This window comes from Pygocentrus nattereri, chromosome 19 (assembly GCF_015220715.1).
Source record: "Pygocentrus nattereri isolate fPygNat1 chromosome 19, fPygNat1.pri, whole genome shotgun sequence".
Taxonomy (NCBI): Eukaryota; Metazoa; Chordata; class Actinopteri; order Characiformes; family Serrasalmidae; genus Pygocentrus; species Pygocentrus nattereri.
The window spans coordinates 19981819-19994229 of record NC_051229.1 but is presented as its reverse complement, the minus strand read 5'-3'; the positions used below and the strand labels follow the sequence as shown (position 1 = coordinate 19994229).

The window sequence follows — 12411 nt, the reverse complement described above, 5'->3', positions numbered from 1 at the left end:
ACTTTAAGCCCCCAAAACTACAAATACACATTAAAATTTCCGAACATAACACATACTATCAATGGCCTCATCACACACATATATACACAGACACGCTCACTAGTGCTCAGAGTATACAGGGGCATGGACTATGGTAAATTAATGATATCAAGATGGCGTCGGATGGGGCATTCAGCATGTGGTCTCTGCCTTCAACTATTCCACCCCCCTCGTAGGTTCTGTCAAACATACTTTGTGATGGCTGCTCCTTTCATTTCTGCTTTCATGTCTGAGTGTGCTTGTGTGTGTGTGTGTGTGTGTGTGTGTGTGTGTGTGTGTGTGTGTGTGTGTGTGTGTGTGTGTGTGTGTGTGTGTGTGTGTTTGTGTGTGTGTGTAATAAGCGATATCTTCGTTACCCTAGAGGTCATTTCATGGCTAGCTTACAGACTCCTGAGGTTGACAGGTAAGCTCATCACACGGGGTCATGAAAGGTCACGAATGCAGGCTTGTGACCCCTAATGGCGTCTACCTGTTGGGCACTCATTCGAAATGAGCCTATCATAATCTGAATCACTGGTGGTTCAGGTTCAAGTGCAAGTCACAAATAATTCAGTTGACTACAGTTGATTCTCTCAGCTGTAGGACTTTCACTGAGGGAAAATCAATATTCAGGCTTAACTCCTTGTGATAAATCCTTCTTATTGAGTAATTACTTTGAACACTTATTCAGTAAATCCTACAAATGATTCACTAACTGCTATGAAAGTCTAAGTTATATAAAGGTACGAGAAAAATTAAATGTGGGGCCACACACAGGCCTTATTGGTTAAAAGATGTTAGAAAAAAGATTTATAAAAGAAATCGTGGACTTTTATTCAACGGACTGAATCTAGAGGGTTCAGATCTACTGGGCCACAAAATAAACTTTACTTGGTGTCTGCTTCTTTATGTTTAGTTGGGTCAGTTCTTTGATTATGTTAATTTAACCAATGAGGACACCCTCTGCAATATGCAACAAACTATTTTGCATGTCGCCATGTGAAAATGGAGCATTTGATATATTCCTAACTATTCACTGAACATATTGTACTGTCTTTTAAATATGCAACATTTTATATAAGATTGCACAGCATATTCTCTTGATAACAAAACAGGCTACAATGAGTTCTATGAATGAAAAGAATGAGGCATTGTAAAACAATAATAGGTTTCAAATCACATCAAGCTGAAGAAGTGACTCTAACAGCAACCGGAGGACGTTGATTAAATAATTAAAAGTGATGTATATGGACACTTTTGAACAGTGCAATATATATTCACCTTACTTTGTCCATACTGGCTGTATTGGTATGGGGCCACATGGTCCACGGTGTAGGCTGGGGAGCTGTAGCTGGGCGGGCAGTAGGACTGCGAGTTGGGCAATGAGGGCATGCTGGCCAGTCCAGACAGAGGCTCCAGTCTCTGAGATGAATGGCAGCTGGCAGCCATTCCTGCACTGGGCTCCAGAGTTCCGGTCAGCGGGGAAAGAGCAAAGTCCCCCTGAGGCTGATGAGGCACTCCTCCGGGGTTCAACAATCCCATCACCTGCAGAGAGAAGAGGAGAGGAGAGAGGACAGGAGGAGGTAGAGATTAATAATAATGAACACCATGGAGAGAGAACAAATTCACTTAAAAATAAATGTTCCCAAATGGTTCTAGGCTTTGAAGAAGTGGTTCTGAGAATGGTTTAAATTGGTTTAAAACCATCTACATTATTACATATTCACTCGTTGCAATATAATCAGTTATAATGTTAAATTATATGCTCATTCTTTGGTCAAAATAAAATTGCCTGGTTCTGTTTTTGTTGTTAATCTGTTAATTCAGTATTCAGTATTATTTTTAAAAATAATACTGCAAAATACCACAATAATTCAACCAAACATGATTCAAATTGAATTGTGCAGTAACTGAACTGAATTGTTGTGAAGTCAGAGATTTACACCACTAATAGCTATAAATCTAAAGGACTCAGGGGACAATACTGAATCATCCTGATATCTACTTTAGTCATTTAGCCCAATGTCAGGGATTTTCAGAAAGCTGGAACATTAACTATGGCGTTGGTTCAGTGGGGCTTCATAGCCAGTGCTGACGGGCCAAACTCAGCCTCAAATGGTCAGTTCGCTCTGAGGGAGGTTCCCCCTCTCTCTCCGCTAATCATTAATGAAAAGCAGTCTGGCCACAGCACAGATCACCAGCACACACTCGCTTGCGGCCCATAAGACTCCGATTATTCTTCATCCTCACACACACATGGTCCTGTTTAAATCATTTCCCATATGAGAGAGAGAGACAGAATGAGAAAGAAAGAGTGAGAGAGAGCAAGAGAGAGAAAGAGAGAGCAAGAGAGAGAGAGAGAGAGCAAGAGAAAGAGAGCAAGAGAGAGAGAGAGAGAGAGAGAGAGAGCAAGAGAGAGAGAGAGAGAGAGAGAGAGAGAGAGAGAGAGAGAGAGCGAGAGCGAGAGAGAGCAGTTAGGCTTGGGAGTTGTGTTTCTCTGTCTTGCTAAGATTTTCCTAAAAATCTAAAAAAAAAGAAAAAAGGATCCTCTGTGTGTGTGTGTGTGTGTGTGTGTGTGTGTGTGTGTTTGTTTCCAGCATTTACAGGATGAAAAAGGAAAAAAAGAGGGAAAGAGATGAACCTACAATGTCCAAACTTTGAGAAGTTTAGTTTTTTTTTTGTTTTTTTGTTGTTGTTTTTTGTTGTTGTTTTTTTTTTTTGTTAGGTGTTTTTTTTTTTTTTTAACCGAAGCTCTATGTTTGATTAAGACTGGGTTTGGGTTTAGGATAAGGCTTAGAGTTCTTATTACATATACAGTGTCATGCAAACATTTGGGCTCCCTGGTAAATTGACATTTTGTTGATTCTCTAAGTGAAAATAAGTTAACACATCCACCACAGAGAAGACACCTTTTCTACTTCTTCTTTAATACACAAGTTCTGTTTCTAAGCTAAAGAAAACATACTGAAAAAGGTAAAACATAAAACATGGCCTGTGTAAAAGTAATGGAGCATTTTTTGTATTTTATAGCCTTTCAGTATGTTAACCACAGCAAATGAATAGAAATTATGCACTAAAATTTGCAGAAAATTGCCACATTTAAGTGTGACTTACATTCACTTACAAAACCAACAAAACATGGGGTGTTCAAATTTTACATACAACTGTAGATACTTACATATATATATAAAATACACAGGACACATGTATGACTAGGCCTGTCATGATTATGAAATTCTATGTGATGATTAATTGCCATATGACACATTTTTTACTGATAATTTATTTATCTTTTCGTTCATTTAAGTGCAGGCCTAAAGAGAGCAGATTGGCTGATTCGTTATTGCGTTGTTGTGTATTCTTAGTAGCTCCCAACTGCTGACAGAACAGATCGAGCTCAAATAAACAAACACTACTCACCATTGCCCTCTAAAGGTCATACAGCACTTTTGTTGTTTCTATCGTGAGTTTTGTTTTATTTATTTATTTACAAATAACTGTGTTCAGCTTAAATAATTATTATCAGCTCAAATAACTGCAGTAATGCATATATGTAACAACTGTAACAGGCCTGTGCATGAACTCTTGTCCCAACATTGTACAAAAACAGGTGTGTGTAAATGTGTGCATTCAGAGGGTAAAAGAACTGCAAAAAGAAGAAGGAAAAGAGACGGGACAGTGAGCTGGTCAAAGGGGGTCTGCATGTCCTAAAGATATACAGAAGAGAGGGCCAGCTGTGTGTGTGTGAGAGAGAGAGAGGTGTGTAAGTAAATACATGTGTGTGTTTGTATGTGTATCTATGTGTGTGTGTGTGTGTGTGTGTGTGTCTGTGTTTGTGTGTCTTTGTGTGTGTGTATGTGTGTGTGTGTCGTTGTGAGTGTGTGTATGTGTGTGTCTGTGTGTGTGTGTCTTTGTGTGTGTCTGTGTGTGTGTGTCTTTGTGTGTGTATGTGTGTGTCGCTGAGAGTGTGTGTATGTGTGTGTGTCTGTGTGTGTGTGTGTGTCTGTGTCTGTGTGTGTGTGTGTCTGTGTGTGTGTCTGTCTGTGTGTGTGTGTATGTGTGTGTGTGTGTGTGTGTGTGTGTGTTTGTAGTCTACATGTCTACTTGAATGAGTTCATGTGGTTAACAGTTTTATAACTTCTATGAAGGGTCATCAAATACCTCCAGTCATTCATCCTATACAGCTGGACAGAACCGTTCATCAGAGCAGATACACGTAGAATGAGAGAGAGAGAAAGACAGAGAGAGAGAGAGAGAGAAAGACAGAGAGAGAGAGAGAGAACAGACATACACACACACTAATAACTAATAACTACTAATCTTTGTTTTTACAGCAAACATTTTTCATGAGAACTGTATCTTCCTACAAAATTTATTTAAAATAATATCAAATTGTATAGTGTAATAGAATTTATACTCTTTAAAAATTTTCTCAATGGGCTTTTTATTATAGATTGTCCAACTGACAAATTTAAACTCTTTGTAATCCAAACTTTCCTTTCAATGTTTTTTATTTTTTGTAGAATGAATCTGAAACTGATTTCAAATTGAAATTTATAGATATAAAAAAAATAGTGCAAGCCAGCTAAGATTCAAAATCATTTAAAACTGTTTATCTGGACAAAGTGCTTTAGCTTGTGAAAACACATAAAAATTAAAAAAATACAATAAATTATATATTGCAGTAAAAAGCAGCAAGAATTTTTGTTTTTAAAAAAGTAGTTGACATCTTTTGAGCTATAAGATCAAAGACTCAGATCCACATTTCTTCCCTACACCCTCAGCCATCACATGGATTTGTTCAATTCAATCGCGGGCATTTGATTTAATGTAATGAAGTATTGATTAGTCTAACTAATTAGTATAATTAGTACTGGATTCCAACTACAATAATAATCAAGTAATACTGTACTTCCTTGAAGATATATATATAAATATGTATATATACTATGTTTTCCGCCTTGGAGGCAACACACACAGTCTACACACACACACTCACACACTGACAGTAGGTAATTTACAGGCTCCTGGTCAGAGGGGTCTGAAGTATGTGAGAGGAGCATGCTGATGTGTTATGCTTTACAAATGGAAACCACATGTAGGTTAAAAAGCCTCATTCACCTAGCCACGGGGGGGAGATGTGTCTACACGTGAGGTGAACGTTCAAACACTCACTCCGCGGACCACAGACACAGGCTGCTGACAAAACGTTTCCGCATCATATATAATTCCGGAAAGATACAGCTAAGAAACTTGTCTACCTTTCCGAAATATTTCATCCAAATATTTCTTCTCATATCTCCAAAATAATCACTTCAGAACTGAAAGAAAAAGTTCTGAACTGTTCATGTAGCGCAAAAACTTGCTTTTCAAAATTTCTATTGCATCATTCGTCACAATGTTACACACAATGTGAAAGGCGTTTTTGCAGATCTAAATAAAAACAAAAACCATAAGAATATATGGTACAGGTATTGAAATTGTGGCAAAATGCAGCAAAGACATGTGTTAGGGGTGTGTGACATAGCAAAAATATATGATCTTAATACCTGATTTTTTTCATGATACTGAATATGAATTATAATATTTAGTTTTCTGAGGTTTGCTGCATTAGAATATACAAAAAAAGTTTAAAAGTGATGAAAAACAATGATTTTATTCAACATTTCACATACCGACATACCACACTACACAAAATTTACATAAACAGGACTAATTATGCTCTTGGAAAACCTTTATTTAATCACTAAAGCTTATGTAAAGCTAGTTTAAATGCCTGAAGCCATATATGATGTAAATGTGCATGATATAAATGTGTAGCATGTTACATCATTCCAAATGTAGCACTTTTGTCATTTGCTCACTCAGAATGAGTGTCTGCAGTGGCATTTTGTTTCTAGCAGGATCTGAGCTCAGGTTTCTTTTCTCTAAGCTATTGGTAGCAAGCAAAGATACTTTCTCTAGATAGACAAAGCACTTCTTGTAGGTCGCTCTGGATAAGAGCATCTGTTAAATGCTGTAAATGTAAATGTAAGAATGGCAAGACATAAACAGCTTTGTATTTAATACATTAATGGAAGCCAATAAAGAAAACAATATTTGTTTAATAAAAACATTTTGAAAAGTTAGGTGTCCCAAAACTTTTGACCACTGTCCTGTGTGTGTGTGGGTGTGTGTGTGCGTGTGTGTGTGTGTGTGTGTGCGTGTGTGAGATTGTCAGCATTAAGTGGGGCAGTCACACGCTCAGCCCTGTTACCCCGTGGGTAAAAATCTCACACGCCTGGTGTCTTATCCAGCACATACCAGCACTATGTTCACACCAGACCCGCAAACACCAGCCGCATTCTCACCCCATAGCCAATAAGCCCCGGAACCACCCAAAACCAGAAACTAACACTGCCATAGAGGAATTACACGTGTGCAAGTACAGACACATGCTCGGAAAACACAATAACATATCCATACGTTACAGTTTTTTTTACACAGGAAAATAACTCGTCTCGCAAGTGAAGACAAGCAAATCATGCCAGCATGTTTCACATTATCAGAAAGTCCTACAAAACCAAGATTCTTTAGTAATATTCCGATATTATCACATAACTATTCAAAATCTACACATAAACTGTCACTGGGGTGGTACCCTCAAGAGCATGTCTTCAGGGCCTTTAGTTAGGGCATATTATATTACTGTACTACGTTCCACTGCAGTAATATTTTTAAGTTGCACTCACTCTATACTGCTGTCTTCATGGCTCCAGCCTTTTAATTATCCATATTTATTTTAAAACTTTAGGTAATAAAAATGTACAAACATGCACATTTTTTCTAGGAAAAATAAAGGTAAGTGCATCTTTGAACTATTACACAATTCGACCTTAAGACTATTTATACCTTTAAGGGTACATTTATACTGTTTGTACCTTGGTGAATGAGAATTTACCTCTACAGTACCCTTTTTTCTGATTGTGAATGAGAAAATACTGGTCAAGAATTCCAGTGTGACAGGCTTTTTATTTTGTAAGTTTTAAAATACTTACCTTGAATTTATGATGAACAGGTTTAAGCTAAACTTAATTAATGGTGTATAATGAATATGTTTAAACTATTTTAGCTGTTTAATATGGATAAGAAACTTCTGCAGTACAAAGCAGACCAATAGCATATTTCCCTCTACCTTAAACCACTCAGTAAATGAAACAATTAAGCAACAAAGTGACTCATTTGCATAAATTACACAGTACATTATGAAGGATAAATTCTCTCATTCCAATCAATTAAGAGTGTGGAACATTCCATAATTAGAATCGCAGACGCAGAGTTCTGCCATCGTCATGACGACCAGCGCTCTTGCAACAGAAGGCCACTAATTGACCCTGGCCTAGGTCAGACACATACACACTAATGGCAATACCATATTCTGGGAGGCTGTGAGTGACACCAAGCCTGAACCGTAAAACAGAGAAATGGAAACTTAAAGCAATTCTCCAGCATTTTTTAACCTAATCTCCATCTGCCACATGTGTACCATACTGCCAACTACTACGGACAACAATTTCAACCCATTTCCCTGTAAAAGGACAGAAAACCTGTTCACACAAAGCATACTTATAATAGAAGGTAATGGGATGGAGCAACTGTAATACGTCATTTAAGTCTTTAACCCAGAAAAATGCAAAAATGGCCTTTTATTAACTTGATTTCAGACTTTCCAGTGTAAAATCATCCGTCTTTGGTGAATAGTGACACAAACATGATGATCACCAATGGCACAAAACCAAATGCTGCAAGTTTAGATCAAACAATAACAGCAATATTTTACAGCGGGTCTTTTGAGCTTTACCATCTGAGATGACAGCTTTTTAAGTCTATTTCCAGAGGCCTATGTTTAGACATAAATGTGCCCTCTGACATCCCATCTTGCACATAATAAAGTTGCCCCAAGGCTGTTCATTTGTTCTGCATAAACAGTATCACATGCAACATCTTCAATACCCATCTTACCCCCCCCCCCACAACATTCTCCCCACCCCCACTACAAGACTATACTGTCTTTCTTTCTTCCTTTCTAGTCCATCAAGACTGTCCAGGGCTTTCCCAGAGTGCTGGAGGAGAGACTACCCATAATGCCATGTGTGTGACCGAGCAGGCGGCGCTTTAGAGGTGCTTAGCAGCTCATTTTCCGCTTGTTAGCAAGGACGCACATGGTGGTCGCTACGGGAGATAGCGGCCAACGAGTGTGTAATCACGCATAATTGTCTTTTCACTTCTCATTTTCATCACCATCCCTTCTGCCGCTCCTTCACCTCTATTCATGCCTCCTTCCTGCAACCTTCACTCTCACATTCGCTCACTGCTTCTGTCAAAGTGACCAGAGCAAAACAGGCTTCATTTTCTGTATTAACCTACAGTTTTAGACTAAATTGCTCAAATTCAATCATGGAGGGCCACAGCAATGCACAGTTTACTGTTTCTGCATAAATATACACAGTTCATCAGCGAGCTGTCAACCTTCATGAGTTGGATCAGGTGTGTTGGGGATTTGCAATGCTGTGGTGTGTTGGAGATTTGCAAAGCTCAGGATGGCATCTATATGACATAAATTTATTTAGGATGTTGTTCATACAAAACATGTTTTAAGGAGACATTGAAACTACACATCATTAGTCATTTTAGTCCAATAGGCTGTGACAAGGACATGCATATCAAGTACAGTTAGAACCATTTTTGGTTCCTTAAAGAACCAACTGAGTGTTTTTTAAATAACCATGCATTCAAGATTCTGTAAGAATCCAAAGAAGCCAAAAATGTTTTTTCCAAATTTTATGTTGAGTGTACATTACTTCAGTGCTAGACTGTGAACAAGCAATGCCTTTTGCTGATATAATGTAATAATGTGGGTCTATCTCAGTCAAAGCACTGACCTGTGATGAAAGGCCATTGCTGATGGTGGGGTTGACTGGATTGGAGTGGCTTGGTGGTGGGACGAAGCTGTCTGAGTAGCCAGAGAAGCTGTGGCGTCCGGAGGAGAGACAGTAGGCCGAGCTTCCATCCTGAGCTCCTGCTGCCGAGGCAAGCCCACTCTGGTGCACTGAGGTGGGAGGAAGAGGCTGGGGCCTGTGGACAGTATTAGGCTGCTCTGACACTGTTGATGGACAAGAGGGGAAAGGGGCAGAGGAAGCAGAGAAAGCATAGGTTTTACTTATATGACACCATTCTCACGTCACAGTACAGAACGGCAACAACTTATTACCTCAAATAAACAAACATTATGCCCTGCTAAACATGTTTTGTTGTTTTCAAAATACCCATGATGTGCCTCCATAAATGTTTTCTGTTACATGAATTTGGCTCGACCCAATGGATAAAACATATGACTGTGAAAGTTAACAATCTATGACAACAGGTAACAATAAATGTTGTCAGCTTAAATAACTGTGATGTGGTGATTACATAATACTACTGACAGGCCTAGTTGCAGGTGTACTGTCTCAGAGATACAGGACTAATAGATATAGTCTGTGTGTCCCACCTTGCGGGATGGAGGAGGTAGAGTATGGACTCTCTGGTAGCTGATAGGGCTGCAGGCTGGACATAGCTGATGGTGGAAATCCTCCAGGGATCAGGTGATTAAATGCCATCAGCTGATTGGCTCCTGCCTGCTTTCTCCAACGAGCCCGTCTGTTGCTAAACCACACCTGAAAACAAATAAACTGGCTCAAAATGAAGGAAAAAGCAATACTACATATGTTGGGTATCTCAAAAATTGTTTTGATGTTCAATATAAATATTAAATGTATATTTCTATTTATTTTGTGTGAATGTGTGTGAAAAGTATTAAAGTGAGTCTGTACTAAAATATTACTTTCTCTGTGAGGGTCTTTATTGAGAGAGACTGTGTGTAGCAGCATCAGTGTGCATGTATAGGCATGTGAGTATGTGTGTTTAGAAACAAGTGAACATGTATATGTGGGGGCTGTGCAGAGTGCAAGAGAGTGGTTTTTTGTGAAGGACTATAAAAAATGACATCATGTAAGTCATGAGTTGAAGCCACTGAGCCCATATTGGCAGCTTTAATTGGGTTAAAAGTGTTAGAATAAAGGCTCTCAATGAGCTGCCCTATTTCTGGCCTCTTTTGAGGTTTGGTGTTCTGAAAGAGTAGAAGAGTAAAAACATAAGGTCAGGGAAGACACAAAGAGGCTTGTGTGTGTCTGTGTGTATGTGTGTGTGTGACTGATCGCTTGAGGGCAGTTTGAGGCCTAAGAATTGCTCAAATCAAAAGGGTTAGACAAAGAAAAGTAAAATTGTACAAAAAAAAGTTTACATGTATTTTAAGGATAAATGTATGTGTGCATTTGAGTGTGTGTGTGTGTGTGTGTGTGTCTGCGCCTGTGTCTGTGTTTATGTGTGTATGCATATCTTGGTGAGTTCTGATCTCTACTCTCCTTGTCCTCAGTCTGCCTCATTGTTTGTCTGTCTATTTCTATGTTTGTGTTTACACCTGTACTCTTGCCTTGGTGCAGTTGGTTCCTTGTCTACGTGAAAAGGGCTGGGTAGTGTGTATGTAGTTGTGCTATCACTGTGAGGACTACACATCCTCACAATGATAAGACAACATGGCATTTTTGCTCAAGTAAGGACATTTTCACTTGGCTACGGTACAAAATCAACAGAAATCAATGGAAGTCCTCACTATTAATGTAGGGCAAATGTGTGCATGTGTGAGCGCCTGTGCATGCGTGTGCATGTGTGTGTTTGTTTTTGTAACTGTTCCAACAAAATGTCCAAGGAAAAACCTGGGCTAACTTTGTTAAAGTTCTTTTTACAAAGGCATTCCATTTTTCCAAAAGCATTCCAAGCGTTCCATTTTTTCCACACAGAATGTTAAGTACCATTTTCCTTTGAATACAGGGGTTACAGTTACAGTTATATTTAGGCTTAGAATTACTCTTTCAAATTCTCATTACATGTATGCATGTAAGTAGATCAGTGTATATAATGCGCATTGTTACATAAAGGTGTTTATACACAGTTCTGTGCAACTGTCAGAGACTACCTTTCATTTATTTAGTTCTCAATCAAAATGGCCATTAAATAATTCATTTTTCAGAGTCAGGAAAAAAGCAGACCCATATTAAACAGAAACTAATTATAGTAATATACTTACTATCTAATCATAAAACTAATCATAATATCAAGAATTTCAGGATTTTTTCCACTCCTTCAAAGTTCAATGTTAAAAGTTGGTTGTATTTTCTGTTTCTCAAGATCCGAGTAACCCCAATTACAGTGGAAGGATGGACAAAAACACCTGAAGCAACATCAGATCTGAAGCAAGAGTGGAGCCTCTTCTCTGTCAAATATGAAAGTTTTAAAGACTATTTGTCTGATGGTATGAATTTTGGTGGTCTACCAGGTCATTTGTGGTTTTTAAGAGTCACATTTTCTCTGTATCTTTTAATAACACCATTTTTGGAAACTCCTACTTTTTCACTTATTCTCCTTCCTTACGCAAGTGGATTATTTTATATCTAATATCAGAAATATCTCCTAAAATATTAACAGCTTGTACTTAATAGCTGTTAAAAAAGAAATAAATTAAGGGTGGTCTAATAGTACCCATGGGGAGTATTATTATGACATATAAATAGTCATGTGTTTGTGCGGTTTACCTGCACTCTAGCCTCAGTGAGTTTGGCTCTCTGGGCGAGTTCCTCGCGTGTGTAGATGTCGGGGTAGTGTGTGCGCTCAAACGCTCTCTCCAGCTCCTCCAGCTGTTCGGCAGTGAATGTTGTGCGACTGCGCCTCTGTTTCCTCTTCAGCGGCAGTCCAGGCTCTGAGTCCACGTCTGAGCCCTCGTCTGAATGACTCGCTAAAGAACACACACACGTTTCACACTGACGTGAGAAATGGAACACCGGAAATTCTCATTCACAGCTGCCTTTGGAAGGAAGGGAGGAAATTGATGTTCACTTTAGTATATGTAACAAATCAGTTATATATACAAAGTGAAGGTTAGGAAGCCACTATGCTGATCAGAGTGAAAGACCAAAATATACAACACAAACAGAGCAAACTCTTCAGCCATTAAAAGGCTTCAGCAAAGAAACATGTGGACGTGGTTGCACAGGGACATACCGTTATGCAATGCTTTTACCTGCTAATGGTGAGATGCAGCGTACAATCACATGCAAAAGTTTGGGCACCCCTGGTCAAATGATGTTTTGTTGATATTGTAAGTGAAAATACATTAACGCATGTTCTACAGAGAACACACTTCTGTAAATTTGCACAATTTAACATTCAGTTACTGCTAATTGCTGGATTGAACATATTGAGGGAAAAAATAAAACATATGTGGCCTGTTTTAAGTTTGTAACTTATAGAGGATTTGTT

General features: G+C 38.6%; 1 protein-coding gene across 3 annotated transcripts in view; it reads right to left on the bottom strand.

Annotated features, from left to right (window-relative positions):
- Nucleotides 1–12411, bottom strand: part of pax3a (paired box 3a) — a 36770-nt gene that overhangs the window by 2503 nt on the left and 21856 nt on the right. For 2 of the 3 annotated variants that reach the window (XM_017718527.2, XM_037547686.1), the window contains exons 5-8: nt 11688–11887; nt 9548–9713; nt 8940–9160; nt 1305–1563 (exon numbers count right to left, since the gene is read on the bottom strand). In XM_017718527.2, the coding sequence (XP_017574016.1) occupies nt 1305–1563; nt 8940–9160; nt 9548–9713; nt 11688–11887 (846 nt within the window). Of the gene's footprint in view, nt 1–1299; nt 1564–8939; nt 9161–9547; nt 9714–11687; nt 11888–12411 lie in introns of all 3 variants that reach the window. The other variant, XM_017718528.2, reaches the window with a different exon arrangement.